Genomic DNA, 17573 nt, shown 5'->3' with positions numbered 1-17573 from the left:
CCGTGCTGTGTCTTTCTCTGACACTTTAAAATGCTCTACACGCACACACACTGCCAAAATGTTTGCGGCAGTAATAAAGTGCACGCGTGTCTCTCGCTCCCTCTGCGCTGGTTGCTGCTTGATCGTATCACGAGTCATGTTCGGTAAAATTTATTCGGCCACTTCACAAATTCGGCCAAAACATTTTCGGTGGCCGAACATTCGGTGCATCCCTAAACTGCATGATTCGAGAGCGGACTTTTGTGTGTTATTTTACAGTTACTTCCGTTTGGGACTTATACTATTGCGCTGTCAGACATGCGCACATAAACAAAACTGAGAGAAAACTGGTAAAGGCGTTTACATACAGTGTGAAACCGGAGTAATGGGCAAAAAACTACCTCTGCCGAGCAGGTTTTGCTTACGCCGTTTATGAGCTTTCCCCGATAAAAGAAATCAGTTTTACGCGTTTACATGAGCTTACTTGTTATCAGCTTATTAAGCATAATCGGAGTAAGACTGCATGTAAACGCGTACTCAATGTGCATCGTTCAGGTTATGGAAGGCGTAGGCACAGGACTTGCTCAAAAAAGATTTGTCATTTTGTTCTTAGACCATGTCACTCAAAAAGTGTATTTTTGGTTGTGAGAGAAAGATAACCTTGTTCAGCTTTACAAAGAACCCAGCGTTAAGGGAACAGTGGATGCAGTTTGTTTTTTTCGGGGCAGCAACAGAGTTGTGCAATTTTGTTCACGTCTTTTGGTGACGAATGTTTTATAAACAAGGCCACACAGGATTTACGGATCGTTTAAACTAAAATATGGAGCGGCCCCAGCGATAAAGGATCCCGGTAATGAGTTGGAACAGCAGGCGGTGAGCGAAAAACATAAAATGTCTGTTTTGTTGGCAATCGGTGCTTAAGTGCATATAATGTAAACAACACGAACGTATAGTGCAGGAGTCTTCAACTAAAATTGCTTGAGGTCCAGTAAACGAACCCTCATTACCAGTGGAGGTCCGGACAATTAAATACCTAAAAACATGAATTGATGGTTTTTGGCAGACCAAAGAAATAAACATGTTTTTTTATATCTATACGACGGCATTACAATCTCTGCAACAATATAATGAAGGAAAATGTGCAAAATGCCCTAATCTCTAAACCTGAACTGAACATACAACATTCATTTCAACATTAACAACTTTAAAAGAAAACTAAAGTGTTGTTTTCTGCTGAACTGAGATGAACAAATGGCAGCATCAAGTTGTGACTGAACATCCTCTGATAACATTTCAGCTCTTCTTGTGGCTGTTGCAGCTGAAAGGGGGGTTTGTTTAATATTTTCTTTTAGTTCATGTCTTTATTTTCCTTCTAAAAGTGTTTCACACGCAGCCTCCATTCACTCTTTTACTATTTTCCCATCAGTAAAGCGCTTTTTATGTTTTCCTAAAATCCACTGTATTCTTAGGGAACATTCATATGCTCGTTGTTGGGCGGTAAGTGAGGGAGGACCCGTGTAGATCGCTACTACTGGGCTTTGAGCTGATATATTTTCCGTGTCCTTACCTCGGACTGCTGCGGGCAAGTTTCTTCATAGTGTCTATGTCTAGTTTCATAATGCCGTTTAAGGCTTCCACTTTTGATAACCGCAACAGACTCCTAGCAAATGAGACAAACCGGCCTCGTGCATGTCGATGCAGGAACAATAAATTTATCTCGGAAAACATGGTTTTCAGCGTCAACTTTTCTAACTTTTGAAAAGTACAATGTTTTTCAGTCACTGAGAGTTACATCTGTCTCGGCTCTCTTTACTCGTCGACGTCTGAGCGTAGCAACAGTGCGCGCCGCATATGTTAACTGTCCGTGGCGCCGTAGGACCCAAACTGCTACCGAGCGGACGTTGATGTGCCTGGTATAAATTTGATTGCATTAGAAAATAATGTTAGGCGTTCGTTTATTTATGATGTCAAAAGGCTTTGAGGTCCGGACGGACACATCTCGCGGTCCGCATTCGGACCGGAGTCCGCTAGTTGGTGACTCCTAGTACAGTGAAACAAAAGTTATCCAGGGGTCTCCGGCAATGGAGAAATGCGCATCCATTGTCCATTGATGGGCTCCCTTATCTTATCTTCATAAAACCCAAAGTGTGTCCAAATATTAAGGCATAATGTACGTTTATTAGTGCCTCCTGCTCTCCCTTCCGCCTATGTACATACAAACGGAAGTGCCACTTCCTTCTAAAGTTACATTTTTTATTTTGTTCCATGCATCGATGCAGAATCTTTTGACGAACGATTACTTCCCACAGCTCTATACATTCACTCAACTTTATTTTTTATTTATATAGCGCTTTTACAATTGGATGAATAAATGACAGAGTATACTTTTGGGTGAACTATCCCTTTAACTACATGTTAATAGAGCCTGTGATGATGGTTAAATGGTACAACTGTAAGCAAAATGCAGTAAGCAAAAGAAAAGTATAAAGAGAGAAGGATCAGAACGGGGCGGTCACAACAGATCAAACACATTGCAGCTCTTGATTTCTTTCCAACACACGTTCTTGAGGCTTTAAAGCCAGAGAAAGCTTACATAAGAACCAGCCTGGCAGTCAGAATTAGTCCAGACCTCTTATCCTTTCTCTATATTCCCTCTTCATTCCGCTCTGTTTTCTTTGTGTTTCTGTCTTCTTCACTCTCTACCTCTTCACTTCATCCGTTTCTCCCCGCCCTCCCTGTTCTTCCCTCATTTGCTCCCGATTCTCACTCATTAAGAGTACAGACAGAAGTAGAGAGAGGATGTTGACCTCTGTGGCAGGGCGCTGCGGTCTGGGCTTTTGCTGTCAGATCTAATCAAACGCACTGCTGTCAGACAGGTCAGCACACTGCACTATAGCTCTCTCGCTTTATCCCTCTCTTTCGGTGTCAGTCCTCCCTTTACATTACAGTCCCGCTGCTTCTCTTCCTGTTGGCTTGAACTGTCCACGCCTTCACGGATCGTAGAGAAAGAGACAGGCCGTGGCTTTCGGAGTGCATGGGTGTCCATTAGAGTTAATGTTGAAACCAGCCAGCTGTTTAAACAGAATATCACAAAAAGAGAAAACTCACCATCGCTCTCCTCGTCATCCTCTGGCATGGCGTCGTTCTGTGACGGGTCTTGATTTCCACGAAGCCGGATGGATCCCTGCACAGGATGACGTGAGAAGTACCAAAATCAAGAATTCGATATTTTGTAAGATGCACTCAAGTCAAATGAATGTAAAAAGTGATTTTACGTTTTACAGTACATGAACTTACAGTGTACATGCAGTGTATTTACACAACAAAACACAAGTACATAGTACATACAAGCAGAACCAGACTGTAAAATAAAGTGCTACAGATAAATCCCACAAGACACAAGATATGTTTTTAATACAGGAGCTTAGCAACATTTAGACATCTTTTGTAAATGGAATGTTGTAATGAACCAATATCTCTACCTTGTGTTGCTGCAGTAGATTGTCTAGATTGTGTCGTCTCTTATAATTAAAGTAGAAGTTCTTACACTGAGCTTCACTCTTAGAGCCGACCATCTTAGCGATGGCTGACCAGTTCCTACCATGTTCAACAAGACCTATTAAGCAGACAAAGAGAAAACATAGAGAGAGCTATTAGAGATGAAAGAAAATAGCAGCAACCACAATTAAAATAACTTGACAAATATTGCAGGGTGATTATAATGAAATCTTGGTTTTGAAGATGTCAAACATGATTTTTTTTAAATACTTGCATCTACAAATTTCCTTTTTAGGCATTAAAAACAAGGTCTAACACGATTCATTTTAACATTAATTTCAACTTTTTTTAAATGTCTTTACCATAGCAATCTAAAAATGTCAATACCATAGCATGTTTTTCTAAAAAAATAGAATCCATGATGCTTAATCATATAATAATTAGACATTAAAGGGCACATATTTTACAAAATTCACTTTTATAATGTGATAAAACATTAATACGTGTCCACAGTGTCTGTAAACAAGCAGTCTAAACAGTAAAAAATGTGCTCACTCCTTTTTTAATAATTTGCGTAATTCAAAAAGCCTGTTGGTAAAGCAAAGATTTGAATTCTGCTGTTAATGTCGTCACTCAACGGCAAAGCCCGCCCAGCAGTGGTGACGATCTGCCCTATTTGCTTAGACACAGCCCCATGTGGGAAGTACAACAGTCGCCATCGTTAGATCGTCACTGGAGCTACACAATGTCTGCGCCACAGAGGGCACTACAGTTGTTCTGTATTAGGATGCACCGACCAGCATAACTGTCTCCATAGACTCCCGCAAGCTGAGTTATAGAGAACAGCATGGTTAAATTTCATTTATGAAGGCAATGTCCCGCCAATCATTTCACGCCGGTGTTCATGAATGAGGGCCAGTACAACGCTGGACTTTCAACAAGGTTGCTACTGAAACCGGGAGCAATACCAACACTTCGTGCCCAGTCCTCATATCCAACAGAAGCAGTAACGTTAAGTATCACACCTCATAATGTTGCTGATTAGTCTTTCAAAATTGCCACTCTAAAGGTCTTTGCACATACAATCTGAAATTTTCGTATACGTTATTTCGTATTCGTCATCCTAAAAATTCGTCACGGACAGAAACCTTGCACACTGAGTCCGATGCGTATTTATTAATCCGTTGCGGGGAAAATAAAATAAATAAATAAATAAATAAAAATAAAATCGCAAAACAATACAAAATGGAGTCTTCAAGCAGTGATGACGATTTTGTTGTCCTCTCTCTTCTTAAAAAGAGAAAAATAAAGAGGAAATATTGGGTCCATCCAGTCCTGAGGTTGCGTAACGAGGAAGGAGAGTTCCACCTCCTTTTCATGGAACTGCGGGATTATCCTGACCGATTTAAAATTTACTTCCGGATGTCAGTTGCTCAGTTTGACGCTCTGCTAGCGATACTGAAGCCACATATTAAAATGAAGACCACCAATTTCCGTTAATCAATTGATCCTGAACAGAGACTGGCAGTATGTCTAAGGTGTGGACACACAAACACACACGCGCACCAAACTGTGGCATCGGACGAGTTTTACATTGGGTACAATAGCCAAAACACCTTTGAAAACAATTCCTACGGATGCGAAAAACGCAGAAAATCGAACCCGGTCCGAATTTTTTTATGACGGACGAAAATATCGGAGGCAGTGTGTAAATGTGATTGACACAACCTGAGGTCGTATTTATTTTTTTACGTGCGGAAATTTCGGACGAAAATTTCGGACTCGATGTGCAATGGGCTTTAATGGGCTTGTTATCGTGCTATATTGGTAATGTTGCTAACAATAGAAGTACAGCGTCTAACTGTATTTATTGACGCTGCCCTCACATGCTGTCGGGCTTATCGTAAACAATACTTAAATTAAGTGTGACAGTACATGATAGAACAACGTTGAAAGCGTAGTATAACTGTAGTAACGCTAAATTATACCTGCTCGACCTCCATGCAGCATTTATTCTCTGGCTCTGTAGTCATTTTACTGCAATTCCCACACGAGCACCTGCACAGTGATTTATACATTATCATGACGGACCATGCTAATGCTTATCGATCACTTGAAGAACGTTCATTTCACAATAACTGCAAAATTACAACTAACCATTCGGAAACGTCCTGTTCAATTCTTAAGGTTGTCACTTCTTGTGTCTCTCCATCAGTGTCAGACTCCGGTTCGTACATATAGGGCTGAACACCACTAATAATTACTGACATTTTGATGTTTTGTTTTGGCCGGTACGCATCGGCTCTCACTAAATCCTTGGTGTTTTGAGTCTGACGTCATCACGCAACAGTGTTTTATTGGCAATTTTAACAATCATAGGTAGTTTAGATGGTTAGAGTTAGGGTGTGGGTTAGGGTAAAGGTTTCGTTAAGACTTGAAACACCAAGAATTTAGTGAAAACCAACAAGCCACGCCCACGGATCTGACTCGAAACACCATGGATTTAGTGAGAGCCTCAGCCACGAGTTCCTGAAACTCCGCCCTCCTCTGGAGAGGGGGCTGGGACGGAAAGCTCATTAACATTTAAAGCGATACAAGCAAAATCGGTGCATTTTTACACACACTCAAAAACGGGCAACTTCAACATTCTATAATAAATGATCCGCTGGGTATTTTGAGCTAAAACTTCTCATACACACTCTGGGGACACCAGAGACTTATTTCACATCTAGTAAAACCATTCGAACAACCTCTCCTTTAATGAAACATATTTTCATAGAAAATTATAAATGTAACTTTTTAAACATGGAAAACTACCTGGATTGGTTATGATCATCAGTATTGTTTTGTACACAGTACGACGAGCGATTATTCATCTTTTAACTAGAGAAATATGACAAATGTGAAACGTGTAAACCTGGTAGCCATGTAGCCTGGTAGTGACGTGTATTTGTTCTTTCTGGACATACATCCCATACATAAAGTAGTGTGTAAAAAAACAGAGCCTCTCTCACTGCAAACCAAGAATTGGTTCCTTTTATAGAAAAAGACAATCAAGTAATTGACTCAAAGACCTACTTTGCAACTAGGCAATTTCAGCCGAGAGGATCCATGACCACAGTGAGTTTACCAAACATTGTAACTAATGCTCTATAAGCATGAACCTTGCCCTGTCCTCAACCTGCGCCATCTGCTATCTCCAATTACTTGCTGGCATGTCATCTTATTCAGCCAACCCACGGTCACATTAGGCCTTAACTGCTCAAAGCTTCTAGATGTCCAACTCAGAACTAAATGTCCCTAAATGTCACTGAGGTTTCAAAGTTAATATAAGCAGCCTTTCCAAATGCTAACATTACAACAGAGAGACGTCTCAAGATTTTTAGATATCTAAAAAAAAGATGGCCACAACTGAAACAATGGGGCATAATGACAGTGTGTATGTGGTAGAGCGAATGAGTATGGAGTAATAGCAGAAAACATTACAGTCCATCTTGAGTCACAGCAGTTCATGTCTATGCAAAGCTGTTCTCGTGTTCTCCTGTCCGCGTGTGGCAGAGTAAGACCTGGATTATGTTTGACGGGTCGGGGCACCAAAAGTGACTTCATCTCTGCACTTGCAGCTGTGGGCACCACCACCGTAAGGCTGCACACATCACAATTTTCCTCAGCAGCCGTAAGGCTTTAATCCCATTGCCCAGTTTTGAGTGAAGGGTGGATGAGCGGATACACATGCATACTACATACTTTCAGGCAAAGAACTGCCAAAAACAAAAAGTCAAATCCAAGTCGAACAGTGTATAGAACCACATACACAAAGCCAGTCAGATACAAGATCTAATGTGCTGATGTTTCTTGTTTGACTACCTTTATTTTGGAAGGCAAATGTCAAGTTCTCAAAATAATTCTCACTGTGGCTTCTTGCTTGTTCAGCTGATATTTTCTCCTCACTGCCACCTGTTGTTTTGGAGAATAGTGCAATGGGGAGTATAAATGCCTCTGAGGTGTGCACACCCTCTGCATTGGTTTACACATGCAGTAAATGTGTCAAGCATAAACAAGGCTCAACTCCTTCAAACCATTACTGAAGAACAGTGTGGTGTTGTAGATCTGTCATGTTAGACTGTCGACTTGCTAAACTAAACAGTGAAGTCACACTATGAGAGGTCTGTCTGCAGCCACACCTGAAAACAGTTCTGCAAAGTCTGATGCTTTGAAAAAGCACTGGGGTAGTTTGTGTAGTTTCGGTCTTACAATTGTCAGAGATACAATCACTTAAAGCACTTTGTTTGTTTGTATGCTAGTATGTGAATCTGACTTAAACATATTTAAACATGTAATCAATTACCATCAGAGGACATATAGGGGCCATCATCTATATATCATGTATTGAAAATGTGTAAATTTGTGTGTATAGAAGCAGTAGCAATGCATGGTGTCACAATTATCAGCTCAAAAACATTTGATTAGTGACTGGTCTTCACAAAAGTTGGTGAGAATTAAGTAATGTAGTTTGAAATTTTCGTTTATCATACAGCCTCCATTTACACAAAAACAACCCAGTAAACAAATTCCACTGCACATTCAATGCACACAAAGGGAAGCCCCTTTTCCAGGCTTTTTCTGCTGTTACACCAAAATAGTGTGTAGAACTTTAAAGGGATAGTCCACCCAAAAATTCTGCAATCATTTACCTCATCCTCAAGTTGTTCCAAACCTGTATAAATTCCTTTGTTCTGTTGAACACAAAGAAAGATATTTAGATGATGTTAGCAATTGACATTTCTGGGGAACCATTGACTAGCACAGTAGGAAAAATATTTCATTTTTTTGTTCTATTAAACACAGGTTTGGAACAACTTAAGGGAGAGTAAATGATGACAGAATTTTAATTTTGGGGTGGAGTATCCCTTTAAGACCGAAAACTAAAAGTATACAGCTGAACTCAAGCTGTCAAGAACCAAAGCTTTTCAAATTCTAGCTAACAAGAACCCCAAGAAACATTTACTTTTCTTTCAAAAATACTCGAACATATGTGAAGCGATCTGGGAAAACCCAACACATGGTGAAAATTGACATGGTACAGTTTTTGATACCATATGAAAGCTGGGTTCAAGCCCTTTCCAAATCAGTTATGGCTATCTGAAGTCGGCTGAGCGCTTTGATTTTCAGAAACGGAATTTGGAGAAAAACAGGATTAAAGTTAGGTCTTGAAAATAAAAGCACAACAGTCAAGTATCACAAGTAAAAGTCACTTTACAGTGGTAAAAGACTTACCCTAAATAACAATTTAATAAAAAAAACATTTCCTTGTGTTGAAGTCTATAAAAATACTGTATAAAACCGTTTGAATAAAACGAAAGCAAGGAAAATGGTGCTGGGCACACTTAAAGAACGAGAGCTCTGTCAGGAGTGCTAAGAGCACTAGCACTACACAAGGACACTAGCAAACATTACGGACAACAACTAGTAAATAGTGAAGCAAGTTTTACATTGTTTATCATGGGCATAGTGTTTGAACCTTTGATCATCCCCTGTATGTTTTGTAATCGCGGTCCGGAGGCGGCTCGCATGATAACTCCAGGTGTTCCAGAGAGTGAGCTCCGCCATCTCACGAAAAAAAAAAAAAAACTTTGCATGCCGTAGTTTACACAGGACTGGCAGGAAATGTGCATTAATACTCCTTCATTCTTCATGTTATGTGGTTTACTTTGATAGGTGAACTGTCTTTGTAGTGTTAAGAGAGGGAAGTAGTGATTTTTACAGCTCCGCCGGCATGTCCTTAAATATCAGCTATAGCCACTATAAATCGTGACTTTACCTCAATAAACAAGTAAATTTTGCCACGATATTTTCAGAGATGACAGACAAGATATTATAGAATATTATTTTAATGAAAAAACAATTTTGACAAAAAATTTACTTTCTATTTTTTGATATTTCTGGAAACGTCCCAGCGCAACATCCGACAGGCTTTCCCAGACAGCATCACATATAGTCTGTAGTAGGGATGGGCGATATTACATCGTTTGCGATATACCGGTAGAAATTCCCCACACGATAGGAATTAGTCTTCCCGCGATATAAACGATAAATTCTAGTTGATGACGTATTTCTTTGTGAGACCCATTCACAACTCATACGTGAAGCGAAAACGGGTATAGCGGAGGGCGGACGTGAAGCTGAGAAAGAGTTTGCACTAAAAGACGAGCTCTAAATCTCGTTTAGGTTGGAACTGTAGATGCATCCGAGTTAATGTTTAGTTTCACTTTCGTTTTATTTAATTCGTTTGTTAAGTATTCGTTGATAGTCATAATACGTTACACCACAACATTTAGTTTGACTAAAAGTATTTATTTAAACATTCGTTAGATGTTATGCACGCGTGCGCAAATTGTTTAATACGATTTCTTGCCTGTTATATACAGGATGAACGGAGCGTCCCGTGCGCAGCTCGCGCCCACATGTGCATTCATAGCGACACATCGTGCACAGCACTGCTGCCTGTTTACATACAGTACAAATGCGAGTTTGTATTACGTTATTTTAAATACGTTTATGAGCGTATAAAAGCATGGATTATTTAATTAGATTTCTTTTATCCGCATTTTTCTGTTCTCTTTCTGTAGCGTGAGTCATAGACAGATTCAGTATATGTTTCTGTGAGAAGAGAAGGTTCACACAGTTCAAGAGAGAGTGATTGACAGCGTGATGCGATCGATCGTTTCCACCCAACAATAGAATATATACAGTTTTAGGTATGATGTGTTTATTTAGACATGATGTGTTTATTGAGCTTTAGTTCATTTACGTTTTCTTTACTACAACCTTTTGAAATCGAATCTCACTATTATATTTTATATTTACAAAAATACTGTAGGTATATTTTAGGAGCTGTTTGATTTGGGGTAAGTTTTACTTTTTGATAATATTTGTTTTTCTGAGGGTCTAGACTACATGCAGCTACTATCACTTGATGCAAAAAACAGCGGTGGATGGCGTTATGGATATAACATCATTTTTATCGTTATCGCAACAAATACCAGGAATTATCGTGATAGAGTTTTAGGGCCATATCGCCCATCCCTAGTCTGTAGTCAATAGGGGTGGGAATCGCAGGGTAGCTCCCGATACGCGATACAGGGCTCACGATACCGATAATATCACAATGTGCCGATTCTGCGATAATCCATATATCGCTTGGCAATTCTATAACAATACATCACGACATCTGTAAATGAAGGGAAAAAAGGATCTATCAGATGAGCATTTTTAGTGTGTTGCGACTTTCTGTCTTTAGGTTTGTTTATTCTTGTGCTTGTCTTTGGACTGTGAGTCTCTGGTGACTCCACACGCGTCTCCCAAAACGGGGGTTTGCGGCGCGTCACGTCAAAGCGCTCACGCTATGAGGATCATCGCACATTTCAACGCAAGTTTCGCCTTGGCTCGCCTATAGTTGAACTTTATAAAAATTATTAAAGCTTTACAAAACAATCTGACTTCCTAAATACGTGAGAATGAGCTTTTTTAATATGCACGCATATACCTGCACCCCTGCACGAGCACTGCGGGTGAGAGAGAAAGCGCCGGACTGGAGCGAATCACGAAACTACAGACTGAAAGAAGGTCAAAAGAGTATTCCCAACTTGCAGAGCGCCGAGTTAACCCACGTCTACTTATTTACATTCACTACGAAATCCAAAGTGCGCCCAAACTTTTGATTTAAAACACGCTGGCGCATCTCTAATTTATGTTGGTCCGCCATTATGCTCGTATTTCTTCTCCGCTGTGAATTACAATTTCCGTTCATCTGACCATCCGTAATCTGGGAGCGTCACAACAAGAAATATGTGGGTACTGCCGTTCTGGTAAGCACAGTGTAGGTATGAATTTAGATCTTTTGTATTTGAAAAAAAATCGATACTTTGTGTCAGAGTATGGATAACGTCTCGCGGGCTGAAATGTCGCGATAAATCGCCATATCGATTTTTTTCCCACCCCTAGTAGTCAATTAATGGACTTTTTGGAAAATCACAATCTTCTTGAAGTTTTCCAGTCCGGGTTTAAATCTCTACACAGCACTGAATCAGCTTTTTTGTCCTACAAAAAGTAAAGTACAAAATATTTACTAGGAGCACTGTAGCCCCTGACTGAAAATACTAGGAGCGCAAGCAAAAATTTAGGGGCACACCTTAAATCAGCCTGCAATGCAATTATTCACATTTTTCCACAAAATAACCATTACTGATACTGACAAAAAGTTACTTGATGACAGGAGATTTGGTTCGGCTTATTTAAAAAGAGGCAGAGTCTACAGAGAAGCTTTGTTATTGATTGGTGCTAAATAGAGAGACTGTCATCTGAATTTATTTGAACCAACAGAAATTGTGCTAGTCAAAAAGTATATATTTAAATGTTTACAGTGCTACAAATTAAAGCAAAATGAAAGGCCTCGTATTATGTTCTTACAATGATTTTACTTTGTATTAAGGACACTTTTCCTTATGTTCACACAACACATGTAAATATGGCGTTAAATAAAAATGAAAGTGGAGGTAACATGCTATGTCATGCATTTTTTTGCAAATTTGCAGGTCGCACATGCCTGAGTACTTGTAAAAAAATCAAGTCGCAGTCTGGAGCCCTGCATCTAGATCTGTGTATTTAGGAAATGTTGGTTTATTTAGTATTAAGAACATGGCAACGCTGGTATAGTATTTTAAGATATGTTTATGGTACCGTGACAACCATAATAACATATTTCAGAACAGTGCACTGGTCACATGATGTACACAAAAATTACGCAAGAATATTTTTTGTAGTTTATAAATTATAAATTGTTATCTGTACATTGTTTCATGAGTCTTTCATGAGCTTTCACTAAAACGCCCACTCCAAGACATTAGTTTAAACACAGCATTCTCCACTACTCCTGTGTTCTTTCACAGTGTTTAAGACAATGGTTTTTCCTGTAATGCTAATGTGTCAAGACTTTTGTTTAATTTGCTCATTCAGTCCCAATCAGAACAGTTCACTGCAAAGATGATGCTCCCAAACCTACATAATTGCAACCCAACCAACTTCCCTAATGACAGTGGAGTATGTAAAACAACAAATGTAACAAAAAGTAGGGTAAAAAGTGAGGTGGCACGTACGTGTGACAATGAGCTCAGACACAGCCAATTGAAAACCAGAGGAGCAAAGGGGGAGTGGAGAGAGAGCGTGCACATATGAAGTAAAAGTCAAGCAGTACCTTTTTTGGCGATCTCCATCTCCTCCTCCGTCCAGCGAGACGTCTCTCCAGCTTCAACTGCGCCTGCAGCGACACACACAGTCAGCGTTAGCAAAAGAGAACTCAAACACGGCGCAACACGACACAGCTCATCGCACACCCGGACTCTCTATTCGTTTACGCACGGGATGTGCAGAGACCTCCCCCCTCGAGACCTTCCTTCGCTCTGCCTCTCTCAAAAGTGAGCGTGATTTCTGTTCTTTGCCTCGCTTACTGCTTTTCCTCCCTTGTGCTCGCTGGACACAGCTAACAGCCTCACTCTTCCTTGCTCAGTCAGCTGATCTCAACCAGACAGTGGAGGAGTACAGAAGCACCACCCTTCTGGGTCTAAGACCAACACATACACACATACTCGCTCACCCATATCATTAGGCAGTCGGTCTCATAACAGTAGCCGAGCTGTACGGAGCGGTGCAACAACCCCTCCCTGTGTAATTTCCACTCAAACTACAGTGAGAGAGAGAGAGAGAGAGAGAGAGAGAGAGAGAGAGAGAGAGAGAGAGAGAGAGAGAGAGAGAGAGAGAGACATGGACGGAAAGAGAGACGGGGCGAGCGGCAGAGAGAAAGACTGAGCTTTCCCCTCCCACCATTCTCCGAGGGTCTCCTTGAGATTGACTAAACACCAAGACAGATTTAGCACAGCGTGAACCCCTGACATTTACGCGAGAGTGCTAGCGTGTCCGTGCAGTGTTTAGATGACTTGCGCTCCGTGTCTCCGCTAAACCTCTTCAAATAAACGTCTCTTCGGTGACCCACTAGACGCCGTTTACATTACCCCCTGACCTGTGTTATACTCGTAAGTTCATACAGTTGATCATGGTTTAGACATGGAATCATTGCAGTCCAAAACTGCTTCAGGAAAACTTACAGATAAAATCAATCATGGGCTCAAACTTTTAAATTCAGCTTCTTTGAGAGAAGGGCATTTCACAGCAATCTCATACACTCATGAGGGCTTGAGGTTTAATAGCATTACTGGTCCATCAGATCGCAATACATCCAGCAGAAGAGAGCAGTAAAGTTCAAAGCACAGTAATCGACTTCTGTTGAAATGGATGCCGACTGCGTTCGGCAGAAAAACATCATTAAAACGAATCAGTGCAAGGTAAACAGACTTAAAGTGGCACCAAAACTTGCATGAAACAATCAGGCCGGTCTTTCACTCCCCATTTCGTTCTAATCAAACTCCTCCTGAGACTCGGCGCGTTTACCTGCCTCTCAATATTGTCTCCATGGTGATTCCTCCACCCGCTGTCACCACGGCAACATAAACTCTGAGACCTTGAGCCGGCCGTTGTGTGGCGGGAAGAAGGGAGGGATTCGGAGATAGGAAGGAATGAACAAACAATCTCACCGAGCGAGGAAGAGATGAAGCGAAAGAGCAACATGAAAAAAAAGATGGATAAAGACAGCAGAAGGGAGGGGACGAGAGTGCAAAAAGAATAAACACTGAAAGCAAGAGAAAAGCTCTGGATGTCATAACAGTGAGAACGGAAGAAAATTAGTGCAGAGGGGCTGCTGTTTTGTTCTCCAGAGATAGCGGCCTCAGTTACCCAATGTAACCCAATGTTTTTCCTCAAGAACTTCATGACCCAACAAGTTCAATACTCCTCACATCAAGCCATCAAAACAAACAAAATCACAACACGTCTTCTATAGGTGGTATTTCCGAAAGAAAAACACCTGCTCAATATGAGCAATGCCTGACACTTTCTAGGGTCTAAAAAATGTTTTGGCTGTCAGTCATCATAATGAGGTTTGTTTGTTTTATTCATTCTTAATGCCATTCCAGCATCTCAAACAATATTCATGGCGAGAACCAGTCAATCATCATAATGAGGTCATCGAGGAGATCATTCTTAGTGCTGGGCGGCTTGGCAAAAATCTGTATCATGTTTTTTTGTGGATTTAAACGGTTTCCCAGTTTTTCAAGGTTTTTTTCCTGACTGTTAATGTGCAAAACAAATGCCTAAAATATTAAAGGGGTCATTTTATGTGGCTAAAACGAATATTATTGTTTGCTTTAGATGTATTACAATGTGTATACACGATTTAAGGTTGAAAAACGCTGTATTTTCCACATACCGTGCATGTTTGTATCTCCTCTTAGCCCCGCCTCTCTGAAAAGCGAGGTGTGCTATGATTGGCCAGTTCACTACTGTGTAGTGATTGGTCGAATACTGCAATTGTGTGACGGAAATGTAACGCCTCTGACCATATTCAGAACATCAGGTTTCAAATAAAATGTAACCATTCGTTTTTTGTTGACTCATCTTTTGGCAGAGAAAACAAAGAGGCTTTCTTTTGGCAACGGAACACACAGCGTCTCCACGACATGGCTGCTCCGGCGGCGGTACAATAAGATTTACAAGACCGCCCACATTACTTGCGTGTAGATTTGGGCGGTTTTAGTCAAATCACTCCATGAGCTGACGTCAAGTTGTGGGGGGGTGGTTACACGAGGCGTTTCAGGCAGGTCTGGGTGAGCATTCGCTTCTAGATAAAATACATCTTTTGTTCCGACACTTAAATTTTTGCAATTTCATGTGTCTAATACATGCATGGACAAAGAAAAACACGTACTTCCGGCGAATGACTCCTTTAACAATACAAATCAAGTTTTGAGTTGTACTCATTAGGCATGTATTGTGAGGAAATTTCCCCACCATTTATTTGAACAAAAAGTATGATTAACATTATTATTAACAAAACAAATAGCATAACAAATGTACCAGCTAACCTCTGGATTTTCGCTGGTTCTTACACCTTTTACCAAGTCAAATTCCAGCACTTTTCCAGTACTTGCAATGTGTGTTTTCATGCTTTTCCAGTATACATACTTAAAGGGGTCATATGGCGCGAATACGTGTTTTCTGTGTCTTTGGTGTGTTATAAGTTGCCCATGCATGTATTAGACACGTAAAATTGCAAAAATGAAATTGTCGGAAAAAAGATGCATTCTATCTAAAAGCGAATGCTGACTTGACTAAGACCGCCTAAATGTATACGCAAGTAAGATGGGCGTACCTGTCAGTACAATTGCTTTGGAACCTGATGTTCCAAATATGGTAAGAGGCGTTACATTTCCGTCACACGCTTGCAGTATTTGACCAATCACTATGCACTGGTTAACTGGCCAATCAAAGCACACCTCTCTTTTTAGAACAATGAGCTTTGTAAAAAATCTGCGCTTTTCAGAGAGGCAGGGCAAAGAGGAGACACAAACATGCACGGTATGTGGAAAATACAGCGTTTTTTAACCTTAAATCGAGTATACACATTGCATTAAATCTAAAACAAACGATAATATTCGTTTTAGCCGTGTCATATGACCCCTTTAATCACAAAAAGTGATAATATTGTGCTAAAAAAGATCATAAAATTACATTCCCAACTAAAATTGTTGACTGTCTGGCAAATTACATAGGCCTGCAATTTACATGCTTCCCAAAAATTGACTATCATTTGCAAGGGCTCGCAGGGCCCGAATTATATTTTTAAACTGGGGGACAATTATGCACTGGGGTAAAATTACATTTCTTAGCTTTTTTTTTTTACGAGACTTTATACAAAATTTGTAATGCTCTCCTCTAAACTGACATCCAGATCTTTATTTATTAAGCTAAGTTTTTTGCTAGTTTCAGTCTAACGCAGTTATCATTTTCACGTCATGCGCCACGTTGTTTAAAAAGCAAATGCATTTCCTCTCATTGCCGAGCTGGTCTGAAAACGAGGTGTGTTCAGGTGCATTGTTGGCACATTGCTATTTTGAGGCAACTGACCGACTGAAACCAGGTCTAAAGGTGATTCTCATGGATTTGTCTGCACTGTATGAGGACATCAACACATGAACTTTATCTCCAGAGTTGCTCAGAGTTAATTTCAGAACATTTTACTGAGTGAAGCTATCAAACACACTAAAAAATAAGCGTCTTCCGACGACCTGCCAAAATAAAAGTCTGGTTAACTACAGAAGTTTTATGTGGACAAATATATTACTATTTAATAGTAAAAAATTAAAAACAGAACTTTGAAAAATTAAAACTAATTTAGGTAAACTAAATGCATCATGCATAAGCTGAAGATAGTTGTTTACCTTTGAAATTATTCTTTCTATTTTTATTTGTTTTTTATTTATATATTTGTATTATATTGCATTTTGAATGTAATATGGCAATGGAATGTACTAAATGGGTTTAGTTTTCACAGATATTAATGTATGCAATTTCGGCAATGAAAATGTAAATTTTTCTAAAAGGAAACAAATTAGTTAGTTCATCATTTTAAGAGACCTGTCTTATTTTCTCTTGTATATTTAGTATTTTCTCTTGTATATTTAGTATTGCTCTTTAATAAAGAAAAAGTACTTATCTGAATACTCGATTAATCGATGGAATAATAGGTAAAATACTCGATTACTAAAATAATCGATAGCTACAGCCCTAATAAGAAGCATGTATGCATGTATAGTAATAGTGTTAACCTCGTGTGTCTGTGCTGGGTACAGGAGTGGGTTTCGCAGACTCTCGTACAAGTTTCTGCACTGGCTCAGGTTTAGCGGGAGGTGTCGGCTCTGGCAGAACTAAGACACACAAACACATAGAAACAAACTGAGTCAGTTAAACTGTACCATGATGCCACTTCAACATTAAATTCAAAACTAGTTGAATGTTCCTTTGCAATATTCTATGATTAATTTTTTGTCAATTAAACAACAAAAATGTATACCCCTTAACAACTATCTTAAATACACTTCAATTGGTTTTACAATTCATAAATGTGAATCAGTACAATTGTATATGTT

General features: G+C 39.8%; 1 protein-coding gene across 14 annotated transcripts in view; it reads right to left on the bottom strand.

Moving 5' to 3' along the window:
• ncor1 (nuclear receptor corepressor 1) overlaps nt 1-17573 on the bottom strand; it is a 105484-nt gene that overhangs the window by 35758 nt on the left and 52153 nt on the right. For 12 of the 14 annotated variants that reach the window (XM_057357065.1, XM_057357091.1, XM_057357082.1 and 9 more), the window contains exons 17-20: nt 17253-17351; nt 12731-12793; nt 3462-3595; nt 3088-3163 (exon numbers count right to left, since the gene is read on the bottom strand). In XM_057357065.1, coding sequence (XP_057213048.1) covers nt 3088-3163; nt 3462-3595; nt 12731-12793; nt 17253-17351 — 372 coding nt within the window. The remainder of the gene's footprint in view (nt 1-3087; nt 3164-3461; nt 3596-12730; nt 12794-17252; nt 17352-17573) is intronic. The other 2 variants (XM_057357114.1, XM_057357171.1) reach the window with 1 other exon arrangement.

The sequence above is a fragment of the Triplophysa rosa genome, linkage group LG2 (genome assembly GCF_024868665.1).
Source record: "Triplophysa rosa linkage group LG2, Trosa_1v2, whole genome shotgun sequence".
NCBI lineage: Eukaryota > Metazoa > Chordata > Actinopteri > Cypriniformes > Nemacheilidae > Triplophysa > Triplophysa rosa.
This window is presented reverse-complemented; position numbering and strand designations above follow the sequence as displayed.